The following is a 13195-nucleotide window of genomic DNA, read 5'->3' on the forward strand; positions in this document are numbered from 1 at the left end:
TAATATTTGGCATTAATCTTGAATAATGGCTTCTGATAATGCTGTTTTCTCTCATGAGCTGTCATGGCTTTTCCTACTAGTCTAGGAAAACATCTTTATTTAAGCAGTTTGTTAATCTACACCATACATTGAGGGAGGAATACAGAACAAGTTTTCAAATAAACCACCAGTAAGCCTACATTTCAAGTAGAATGAACTTTCCTTTTGATCTAGAGAGCCAGGATCAGAATGTCTTCTCTATTCCAGGATGTCTTTTGGAATATCCCAAGATCTAGCACAGAGTTTTGACATGTCTCTCCCAAAGTCTTTCATATTTAATTCCATATATTTTTCTAGGTTACCATTATTTTTCAATGATAATGCTTTCTGAAGATGTTCTACCACCAGTTGGTCTCACATTTGATGTGTATTGGTCTAACTTTTTTTTATTTCTAATTTTTAGCAACAACCTGACTAAAGCAATAATTATCACAAGACAATAGATACTTGTGTCAAAAAATCAAATGAAGATATGTAATCAGTGGTATTTCCTTTGTTTAACCATGCAGTCTATCTCTGGAGACAGCAATTTCATCTCAATTTCATACCTCAGACTTTTCAGATGAAAAGTTTGTTTCAATGTTTTGTGCAATTGTTTTTTTTCTCTTGGTGAGGTTAAAAATGAGTTCTTCAAATCATAGAATCATTCTACTACAAGCTGCAATAAATAGTTGAAGATATAATAAAATTGAGAAAATGAATGCATCAGTTTTTTCTTAGAATGTTTGCTGTTCTCTTTAGCACAAGCTCAAGAGTTTCCATCTGAACATGACTGTAAATTGCTGTGTAGAAAACCTATAATGACATTCAGCTGAACTCCTGAGGACAGATCCAAATGTAATCAAATATTTTAAGAAATGTATTAAGGTCATTCAGTAATTGTCATCCTGCTGATTGTATAGACAAGCAAGTAACTAAAATGGCATTAATGCCCTATATTGTTGCTAATACTGTTCCCTGTAAAATTCTGTTTACATTAAAAATTAATAGCACTTAAAGGATGTTTTAGGAAGTGGTCTTATATTTGAAAGTATATTGTAATTAATCATGGCATTGAGCCAATGCTTTACTATTTTAATTGTTATTGGTCTGACTTCACAATGTAGCAAAAGCCCCATACCCTGTAAAGTGATGACTTAGCAAAGATCATACATTTACCAGAAGTCCTTTTGGTTTTATTCAGACCTGCACAAGCATACAAGTTAATTCTATAACTTATTTTTGGTGGAATCAGCAGGGACTCCTGATTGCAGGCTTTTGGACAGATGACCTAAGTTAATGACTAAAATTTGTTGTGAATGATGGAAGAAAATGGGCAGTCACTAATATTATATATATATATATATTATATAAGGTAATAATATATTCAATATTGTATAGTTATGATTCTCTGACATAGTGCGCTTTTTTCCTACCAGTAAACTTAAAGCTTCTTTTTTTGATAAAAGCTCATTAAAAGGAAAAATTGATAAGATGGTATCTAGTTAAGGAGAGAAAGTAATGCCTAGGAAAATGCTTGTTATGAAGGGTATAAATAAGTAATAAATGTTTAATTATAAATCATTATGTTCTTCATGAATATTTTTTCCTTTTTGAACTTTCAAAACCAAATTAAACAGAAATCCTGGCAAGACATTTAAAGGCTACAGAGAGCTCACATTTTCAGCAGAAGTATTGACAATTATTTTGCTCCTTATTGCAAATTGTTTTTTCAGATGGTATAGAGCTGAGAAAGCACAAAAGCACTTTTCTAAAAGCGTTAGGTTTGGATTTTAAATGCTTTTCGGATGTACTGCTAGGTGGCTAGTATTCATTAAACATACTGAAAATAACATTTTTAAATTCCAACTGAAACCTTTTAATAGAGATTATGGTGTTCAGTGATTGAAAACTGTATCATTGCAAACAAAGGACTCTTGTTTTCTTGTTCTTGTTTTGTTAGAGCTTCTCAGTTTCCTTTGAACAGTTTTCATGTTCCCAAATCTTAAAAAAGGAAAAAAAAAAGTTGGTTACTTTTCATTTAAATGAAAAATGGATTGTGTCACTCTGCCTGATTGAATGATCTGTTGCTAAAAATTAGAAGAAAATTCTCAGCATAAAGAGTCTGTGCTGTTTTGACAGAGGATCCCAGAAATGTTAATTTGATAACTTCATTGATATAAAAATGTTGTCTCATAGACAGTATTTCCAGTAGTGTTTTAGAAGAATATTTAGGAATGCAGTTTTTAGTGATGCATCTAATAGTTTTGATAGACTTGTGGAAGCAAGACCACAGGTTTAATCTCACAAATTGATTCCAGTGCCAGCTCAAGCAAGACCATCAAATTGGTTTTGCCCTCAGCATTAGATTGCACCACAGCAATATATGTGGTTTCGTCCCCTCATTGAAGTGCTGCAGGCTCTGGTAGTATCTTGTATGCCTTAGGCGTTTTCACTTGCAACATTACCCAGAAGAGTTTTAGGATGGCAAACCAGGATGACTTGAGTCCCAGTACATAATATCCCAAAAGATGTCTTTTGAAATCCCATGTAAAATTTATCCCCTAGATTATTTTGTGCTTTAATTCAAAATCTGCTATTCATGTATGGATATTTTTCCCTCTGACATGCCAACACAAAGATAACAAAGGACTTCAGTTCTTAGATATTTGCAGACTCCTGTCCTTTTATGCTGGTAGCAAGAAGCAATTCAGACTCTTCAGGATTCTTCATTTCTTAAGCAGGGAGAAGAAAAGGTCAGATGGTATAAACTAGGCAAGGTTCTAACAGTTTGGATAAGGAATTGCTTCATTTTAGACGACAGTATGTGTCCTGAGAGTTTCTGTTCTGTTGGCTGGACTGTCTTTTGACAGCGTTTTCTTTACCGGACTGCTGTTTTCTGCATGTAATTTTCAATTTTACTTTATGTGTATATTTCAGATTTGCCTATATACCTGTGGAATCAGGGAAGACAAAATCTGTGCTCAGATTAGAAGGCAGCTACCTAGGATTTAATTCTCTTGGGCAAAATATGACAGGTCATTTGAATGAAGAGACAAAATGTGTGTTTCCTGTTCTCATAACAGTTAATGGGTATGAGAAATGTGTACTGTGTGGATACACTCCCCAGTACTTGCACCACATAGTACATTCATCAGCAGTTATTGGTGCAAAGGAGCTTGGAGGGTCTTATGGCTACTAGTGACTATTTCACCCCTTTCTGGAAATGAGGATGAAAAATTAATGTGCTTTATTCAAAGATAAACACTAGAACAAAGGTTTCCCTGTGTGGCTAGGTAGGCATCCAAAAGAACATCAATAAATTCTGATTGTTAATTTCCTTTTCTTCCTATAGTTAGAGGTTTTAGAGATGTAAAATTTAAAGATAAAATTCTCTTTGCTCCTGTTTTGCACTCTCTTCTTTAATTCTATATCTCTTATTGGAGAATCTGATAAGTGATGTACTTAGAAATGGATTACATAGCTCATAGCATGAGAGCCTTCACTGAGTGCAAAAGCAAGGCTAAACTGGTTAAGAAAGGATTACGTTTCTTTAAAACAGTAATTCTACAATGATTAGAATTTACATATACAGAACAATATAGAAATAAAGTGTAGAACTAGCTGTCATTCATTTTTATTGAACGTATGCTTGAATTTAACTATATTCATAAATGAATCTAAAATTTCATTATCTTTCTTACATTACAAAGTTTCCCATGTTCTTGGGTCTAAACTTGCAAAGAAATCTCATTATTGGTTTTGTATACTATCTGCTAATAGGAAACTTCTCTTCAAAAGGCATACTAAATGACTTTTTAAGTCTCCAGTTTTGTTTGATGAACTAGCAGACAGTGTTAAACAAAACTTGGGCCTTTGAGAAGGGGATATATTAAACACAAATAAATAATTTGCAAGGTTTGCAAGACCAAGAAGTTGAGATACTCTGCTTATGTGCCTGTGAAGTTGTGTCTTGCTTGCAATTCAGTGTTCTGCTGGGACTCTTGGTGCTTTTATTTGTTCTTAGAAACCTTGTGATTTACACACAAATGCACCATGGGTGAGCTTAAAGCAGTCTCCCCCTTAGTGAAACTAAGGATGGAAGCCATCAAGGAAGCATCACTTGTAATTTGTTAACAAGGTCCTGCAGTAGGTCCATCTACACATGGAGTGTACTCACCCAGATCACCACTGTTTGGCTGCAGAGCCAAATACTCTGCTTGTTTTTATCATTTAGATGCAAAATAAGCTGTCTAAATCTGGAAGCTCTTCAAATAGCTTAAACCCTGAAAAATATCCTGAACTCCATTGATAAATCAGGTGGCATGCAGCAGTCTGTGGTGTTCTTGGGGTCTGACAAGGAGAAAGAAGGAGCAGATAGAGGAATGGTGTGTCTGTAGTCTTCCTCTCTGTAGAACTTCTGAAATACAGACTCTACTATGGAAAAGTGGCATTGTGATCAGAGATAAGTGCTCAACTTAAATCTCCTTTACTCCAGTTTTCATCCTTTGAACTTTGACAAGATCCAAGAAAACTGCAGAGAGGCACAATTTCTCTGCATATGAGAGTAAATATGAACAAGTGGATAATTTTTAGGAATTAATTTGGCAAAGTTTCTAACTGAGAAAAATCAACTCACAATAATGGTTAGTTTAGAAACATTTGGATCCCAAAGTATAGGATCCTATGGAAACTATGCCATTTGGAATGGTAAACGTTGTGTATCAGTGTGAATTACAGATGCACACATCTGTTCTACAAATAATGGTGTGTATTTTACAAACAGTGGAAGTCTGTAGTTTCCAATGTTGGTTTTTTTTACACAGATGATTGTAATTGGAGAATATAGAGCACAGCAAAATGAGCTTTAATGTCAAGCACTATATGTAGCATACTAAATTCTTGCATAAGGAATATGATGAAAATGCTCTGTTCTTAGGATACTTAAAATTAAATGAAGATTGGAAAAGGACAAGTAAGAACCTGGAAAATGTATTTTGGCTGATGAAAAAGTAATTTGGAAAAACACATAAAAGGAATACGATGGAAGGAAAACATTGCAAATCCAGCGTGTGGTAGACCAAATTAGTTTTTTTGGTCACTAACAGTTTGAACTGAAAGACTATGAAAGATGCCGTCAGGTTAAATAACCATATTGTTGAGTCCTTGCTTTTCAGTTAGGTTTATACTTGGCATTTTCCTCCCCCCACTATTGTGTCTCCTAGTTACTTCTTTTGCTAGATATTATACTGTCTCACAGTGTGGTATTTAAAGCATGAAAGATCTTCAGTAATTTGGGAGATTTATAATTTATAAAATATATGACTATATATAAAATGGCATAGAGACTTTTTGATCTTTCCATACAGAAGCAGATTTGGCCCTAGAGAATATAAATTACAAACTAATTTAAAAATTAGAAAAATTACTTCTCAGGGAAAGCACACTTTTAGAGAGGCACAGTTTGTGTACTCTGTGCATCTGTTATCTTTCAGTGTTTCACTTGTCAGCTAATTTCTTGCCTTTCTAAGTATCTTTCACCTCACTTTTGATACTTTCAATTTCAACACTTTTGTGCTTCCACATAAGCTATTGTGTGAGTCATCGCCAAAATTGCACTATAAATTTCTCTGCTAAAACAATCTGCAAGGTATAGAAATAACTATGTTACTCTTCTCCCAGTAACGTCACTGTATACTCTTTTCATTTTGTTGCACATAATTAATAAAAACACAATCCATTTGCTAGCAATTACTACCAGTATGTCTTCATCTGCCATGCTACCTTTTATGCTGTTACATTCTTAATCCTGTTAAAAGCAAAATGAAACACATTTTATATTAAAAATAACAACTTTTTCGTATTGTAATTAAACTTGTAGCACTACAGCAAAGTAGTAATTAAGCTGTATTTGAAAATGTATCTTTTCTTTCTATTACAATAGAAGTCTCATTAATAACACCACATTTAAATCGTTCTGCACACATTTCTTGGTATCTTAGCATTTCTCTTATGTCATGGGTACTCTTCCACTGCTTCTGTCTGGATCTTTAGATCATTCTTTTGCTTTGGGGTGATGTGGTACTATGATGAGTTGTCAGCATTCCATGGTCTTTGCTGGGAGGAGTATGATGCTGCTGCTTTCTTCCTCCTTGGTTTAGGGTCCACTTGGGGCTATTTCATGCTTTGTGCTTCTTCACTGATCTGTAACAAAATTTTACATCAAAATTTACAGGGTAAATCGAGGTAATCTTAAATATGTTGGATGCTTCTCCTTTGTTTTCTTTCTTAGCACTAAAACTGTTTTCTACATGCTCCTGTGTCTGTGTTTCTTTATTCACTATTGTAATATTTATAAGTTTGGGATCTCCAGTGTAATCCTGTGCATCATTTCTCGTCATTCCATACTGACACATTGTAGCCTGTGTTTACACTTTGGCTGTCTCTGCTGTCATCTCATCACTACTGTAATACATTAATATATTGGTCCTATCTATTTCATCCTAAACAGAATAGGGGGGAAAAATAATATGCTAATGTAATGTAAACTAGGTATGGTCACCTGGTCTTTGGACAAATTGCTGTTTTAGCTAAATAGGTACCCCCCGCAACAACTACCTAACAGCAACAGCAAAAAAAAACCAAAAAACCAACCAAACAAAAAAAACACCCAAACCCCAAATGACAACAAAACCCAAAGCCAGGAAATCCAAGACAGATTTGAATAAAGTTTGACAAAATTCCATAATAAGACCTTGTTCTTAGTTTTAGAGGTAGCAATGCTGCATTTACAGAGATACAGAGCTACACTAGCTTATATTTACTTCACGAACATGTTACAAAATGTTTTTAAAGAAAACACTTTGAAGGGTTTTAGTAAACCCTGGTTTTGTAACTCACTATGGTACAAATTTTTACATTCATGATTCATCTGCCTTATCTTTATGACTTTATGATGCTATTTGGAATATTGATGTACAATATTCAATACAACTTTATTGAGTAAAAATGAGCATGTGCTGAACTTAAAATGTAGCTTTTGTAAAGGTTATCTACACTGATAAAACAAAAGACATATTTAGATGATACATGTTTCCTATTTCTCTCACTTGGTAATCCAAAATGCTATACTTTCCTCTTTAAATGGTCTTAATGACTCTTGGTACAACTGGTTTGTCATGTATATTCTACAGTATGATCTTCTGCAAGCATTAAGGTCTGTTTTTACAGTTGTCACACATCCCAGTTGTCACACTTTTTTCTTTTGGGAATTTTCAGCCTTTCCAGCAAATCAACCATTGCTATTTGTCATAGGTAAAATTAATCATAGCCATATGGGACACATAGTGAGAATTTCATAAAATAGGACAGATATTTTTTGAAGTAACTGGCTTTTTTCTATTACTTTATATATAATTTCAGACAAGAGAAAACAAAATGGTAAGATAAATATTTGTATAAGATTTAGAGGCAGAAATATTTTCATGGAAGGTTGTATAAATCTTGAGTACTAGTTTCTAGAATATTTGCAATGAATGCCTTCTACTGCTGCAAGTACTTGTTGTCATGTAGATGTGTAAATGTGGTGTATAAATTTAAGATTATTTCAAGTGAGATTTGGAAAATCTAGCTTGAGCTAAGTAATTTTCAGAATTTTATGAAAATTTTTAGAAGTCATTTAAGAATTTTATGAACGTAATGCGTCTGAAGCTACTATCCTAAAATTCAAATAGAGGTAGATGCTATGTCTGGTTAGTGAAAAAAATTACATATCTAAAGCAAGAATAATCAGCAGAATGGTTTTCTGTTCAGTCCTTCACAGTAAATTAATTAATATATCGTTTTTCTTTTTCTTTTCTAGTGTGTTGTATTTGCTATGACATCTGGTCAGATGTGGAATCACATCCGTGGACCACCATATGCACATAAAAATCCTCAGAATGGACAAGTGGTGAGTTCGTTATTTTAATTTTATTTTGAGGGGAAAGGATGTGTAAACAGTCACTTGCTACAGCAAGCCTACGATTGCAAATAATTGCAGGTCCATAGGTCTGTATGAAAGTCTGTCAGAGTCTTAAATGTTGCAAGCAGAGTCTGTTTTGAAATTTCAGATCTTTAGAAGGTGCCACCATCTCTGTTTCGAGCAATGAAATGAGTGGTTGTGTTGTTTAAACTTCTCTCTCTGCAGCTCCTAGCAGTAGGGAATGTTTTAGAAATTGTTCCATACCACACAATTCCTGCTGCCCAAAGGTAAACGTGGATGTTGTGTCTTTTTGTAGGCATGTGCTTCCTCACACAGTAGAAAACAAATGTTTTGTTTCCTACATTTAGGCTACACAAACCTTTTCTTACATAATCCTTTGAGGTTTGTAACCTCTTACCTTCCTTTCCCAATCATTTCAGTTAGAAAAGGAGATGCTCATGTGCTTTATACCATTTTCCATCATGTCTATAACTCTTCCACTACCTTTTACAGAATGCTTTTTCCTGTATCTCTGTGCTCCTTCAATTTAATCTCTTTATCAGCTTTACTAAGTAGTTACTATTGACTCTTGCCAAAATTACTTTTATATCCTGCTACTGCTGTCTATGAAAGATTACCTTACTTGCTTCTCCCTGCTCACAAGTTAACAAATGTTCATCAGATCTCAGAAGAATAAACTCTCTTTGCCTGTTAGGAAAGTACAAATGACCTTGGCTAGTTCCTAATCACTCCTCGTTATTTACCACTTTTAAAGCAATTTCTTGAGATGGAATCTACAAAACTTGCAATAACCAGGAAGACTTTTTTTTAATAATTCACAATCCGTTGAGCTATTTTCTGTTTTGTCCATCACTAGTTAAAGGAAACTGTATTACATCTTAAAGAAAAGACTTGTTTTAAGCTCCCTTTGTGTCATATCTTAATTGGAGTAGGAAAAAAAGGATGGTTTGAAATCATTTACTGATCTGTGTTTTATCAGGAATGAAGCAGAATATTGATGTCATAGTAAAACAGGATTTCATCTGTGAACTTTGTTATTCAGATATAGATTTGATGATGCATAAATAATCTCAATAAAATGCTGTTTATGAAAATTTGGAATTTTTCATTACTGCTCATTACTGCCTTGCAGGATTAAATTTATGACACTTTTCAGTGGAGTGACAGGAAGAAGAAATATTGAATAAAAAAAGCATTGTTTGTGACAAATCAGTTTTTACCATATCCAATTTTACACACATTGCCTGTCCTAAAGGCCTTTTTTGGAAGTATACTCTGCATTTAATAATTTTAAAATATTCCTGAATTTCTGCTGGCTTGTCTGCATTTTCAGAGTGTGAACTCATATCCCGCAGGTCTGAAGTGCTACTACTTTGGGAATGTTAGAACACACAGCTAAGTAATGGAAATAATGGCAAAATGGTTCTAAATTCTAGATACTAATATATTGTACTGGTCGAAATGCATTCTTTTCTGGCTTTTATGACTTCAGGTAAGTTATTTGTGCCTCTGATTCAACTGTCTCTCCTTGTTCATATGTGTCAGCGCTCTAACGACTTTGTATGTGACAGTAAGTAAAGCCAGTTAGATTCCAAGAATTAGAAGAATAAATGCAGGATTGCCAAGATCCTGCTTTAATTAAGCTATCACTGACCAGTATAGTTGTCATTTAAAGCTCTAACTTGAGAAAAATGTTAGGAGCTTAGTAAGTAGGCTATAAATCCTTACCTATTTTACATTGTGGTTTGTTGGGGTTTTTTTCTTCAAATAACACTTGAACATTTTCCTAACACTTATCTATGTTTCTGTGAATTTGAAGCAATAAATCTGCTTATTTAGCCTTCTGTGAGATTTATTCAACCATGATAATTCACTGTAACACTTTTTGAATTGTCACTAGCTGCTGTCTTTACATCTGGGTGAAATTTAACTCACCACTTTCTTTCCAATGTCTAGCATTTAGTAACAATTCCATATTCGCATGCCAAGTTTTTGCAAGGATTAATTGCATGTAATACTGTGAAACTTTGTTGACAGTATTACCACAGAAATTTCTGGTTTTAAAAGGATGCATGGAATAGCTCACCAAGCTTAATAGTTTTATTATTAGGTTCAAAATTATGGATTCTTAGTTTTTCCTATTTCATATATAGACTTTGAAAATGGTAATACTATGTCTTCATAAACTGTTCTATGCCTCAAATATCTCCTATTATATGCTTTGTTCTTGCTGTAATTTTAGATTGACAGTTAATTTGTTCTTAAATTCCTGGGGGTTTTTCAAAAGATGAAAGGACATCTGTTTCCTTTGCTCAGACAACACTACTTACTCTTGTCAGTATCTTGTGCACGTAACATCACCAGTTCTTAAAACTTGGCTTTTGCATTGTGTTTATGATTTCCTAAGCTGCTTTAACTGCATGACTGTACTCTTTGAAGCTTTGGAATATTTTTATATATTTCTGTGTGGTCTGTTCTATAAAGCTGATGGTCTCTCTTATTGCAGTTTTTGTAGGTAGTTCCTTCATTCCCTACTGCTATCAGCTAATTTCAGGTTTTGGGTCCAAATGGAAGGGCATCCATTTCTATGTAGAAAGGTGAATCAGACAGTAACATTGTTTGCTATTTCAGTTCTGGTTTAGGTTTATGAAACTGTGCTAGTCTTTGATCTTGACACGTGCTTTATTTCTGTTTTATTTCTAGGGTTCCCCATCTTTTGCCAAATAATCTGGTTAGGATTGGGCCCTTACTGACTCTATTATTCTAAAATCTGAACCTGTTTTACCGGGACTGAGAGTGACAATTAAACATTCTGTTGGTGTCTGTGTGTAAAGCCTTGTGAGACTTTGATTTTTATTCAGAGCTTGACCTGTATAGAGCTGGTGGTGGGAGAAGTAGAAATGGAGAAAGCAATTACATGGGTTTGAGCCTTCTGTAGAGGTAGCTCTGCTGCTATTTAATTGACCTAACAGCAAAGAATTCTCACTAGATTTTCATCAACTTTTAACCAAATAGCAGCAATGGCTAAGAGAGCATTTATGTATATCTGTCCATGAGTTAGCTGCCTTTATTATTATTATTACTATTATGCATACAAATTCTACAATTTTTACTGTGCAATATGCTGAAGATTGCATCTTTAAATGGTTGGAAGTTTGCTCTAAATGAGAACAGGGAAAAGGACAAACTTGATCCAAAATGCTGAATTAACATGGTTTCCAAAGCTCGTAATTTTCTTGCCTTCTCTTAAAAAAAAGTATTAAAAGTTAGAAAAGTTTCTGTGTAAAGAGAAAAATATGGTATTTTATTATCAGATATTAGGTGGTTTTCTTGTGTAAGTTTATGCTTTGTGAAATGGACAATAGTATTTGCCACTATATTAATTGGATTTTTTTTATTGTCTTATATTTAAAATCTTGTTGAAATTCCTTAAGTATAACACAAGTTGTGTCCTTAGGAAGCAGTTTGTATATTAAAAGATCTTTTACATAAAACGCTTTCTAATATCACATTAAATATAAATATTTGTTTAACTGTAGAACTTATTCATCTTTTTTTTTCCCTACTTACATTTTGTAGTTTTATAACCACTGATCTTCATTCACTTCTTTTGCTGATACAGTTATGTAGTAAGCTCTAAGATTCTGAAGTTAAATGAAAAATATATTTGACTGCTGGTATATTTTTTTCATTTGTTAGTACAAAACAAAGGTATTCTGAAAAATTTATGCTAAGAATATTAGGATTCTTTATTTGCACTATCCTCCACTGCTAAGCAGGACAAAATGTCACCAAGGTTAATTCTTCTATGGTTTCTGATATGAATCTAATTAAAATCTATGGAATGGTTTCTTGAAACATTTTTAAATAACAACTCACCCTTTCAAGCTCAGTCAGTCACATTAAATTCATTGTCCTTTGGCCTTCAGTGTATCTGGCAGCATGTTTGAAGTAGTTTCCCAAGATTGTCTTTGTAATGCCTGACTTTTAGAAAAGTAGCCACATTGATGGTAGCAGTGCAATACAGACAAAAGTCACTTTATTGTGTGATAAATTATTTTGTTTGTCTTGCTTCCAGATAAAAAAAGAGTTCATACAGGTTATTATCAGTACCTAACATAAGGTATCCAGATTGGCCTGACTCTTACTACAGCAATATTTTGATGCATCTGTTGCCACTAATCACAGCCATAGTACTGTTGAAAATAGATCTTAATATTTTATTGGAATGGCCAATTAATTATGATGGCATGCTGGATTGAAATGAAGAGTGCATTGCTTATGAGTTTTTTTAATGAAATAGCTTTCCTGTTGTTATCAAAGCAGTGAGCCTATTCAGAAGCTACAAGAAGTAAAGGGTTTCTGAAGCTTTTAAATTAAATTTCTGTCATGATTTAGTCAAAAAAGTTATCAATTGGCAGCGCAAGGTTTTTAAGATTCAAGGGTGATTGTATCTGGCATTCTGTATAACCTGTGTTTCTACCTTGACATTAGAAAAGGGAAACCTTACACAATACTTGGTACTCTTTGTTTTTTTATTGTGGGAAGAATTTACTAGATTTTACTAGAAGCCATTTACTTGCATTTGCAGAACAGCTCTTATGTCAGAAATCAGGAAGGCCTCAAATACATGAATTTTTGAGGTATCTGAAGATAGAACAATAATGCAATGCAGTAAAATATACTTTAAGGCAGAAAACCAGAATGGCACATGGGAATAACTGCTTCATGTTCCTCTGTTGCTAACAGAACAAGAACCACCATTTTTGTAAAGCCAGCTTAAATGCCATGCAGAAATCTAGTTTTCTGTCTTCCTGGACTTTACTGGTTGTGGAGATGTATATGGTAAGAGCCTTATCTATTAAAACAATTAATAGGTGACTTTGAAGATTGTGTAGTCCTGCTGCGTGCTCAAAGGTTGCTCTTTCTCTTTGACAAAGGGCTTTGTCTAAGAGAATTTCGAATGTCTCTGTGGTTAGAGATTTCCCAACCTATTCCAGTGTTTAACCATCCACAGAAATTTTTTTAGTTTTACCTTTTAATTTATTTTATCTTTTGTTTTTAATTTCCTTCAGAAACAGTCATGGTAAAATTTATCTTCCTCTTCAGTAAAGCTGATTTAGCCAAGTTCTTATTTAGAATTTAACACTGACTTCAATAAAATTTGGACTTAGATGAGTGGTACAGCTTTTC

The 13195-nt window shown here is 33.8% G+C and overlaps 1 protein-coding gene across 1 annotated transcript in view; it reads left to right on the forward strand.

Annotated features, from left to right (window-relative positions):
• TUSC3 (tumor suppressor candidate 3) overlaps positions 1–13195 on the forward strand; it is a 104908-nt gene that overhangs the window by 47163 nt on the left and 44550 nt on the right. Inside the window, exon 6 of the mRNA XM_030948007.1 lies at positions 7880–7969. Within this exon, the coding sequence (XP_030803867.1) occupies positions 7880–7969 (90 nt within the window). The remainder of the gene's footprint in view (positions 1–7879; positions 7970–13195) is intronic.

The sequence above is a fragment of the Camarhynchus parvulus genome, chromosome 4 (assembly GCF_901933205.1).
Source record: "Camarhynchus parvulus chromosome 4, STF_HiC, whole genome shotgun sequence".
In the NCBI taxonomy this organism is placed as follows: Eukaryota; Metazoa; Chordata; class Aves; order Passeriformes; family Thraupidae; genus Camarhynchus; species Camarhynchus parvulus.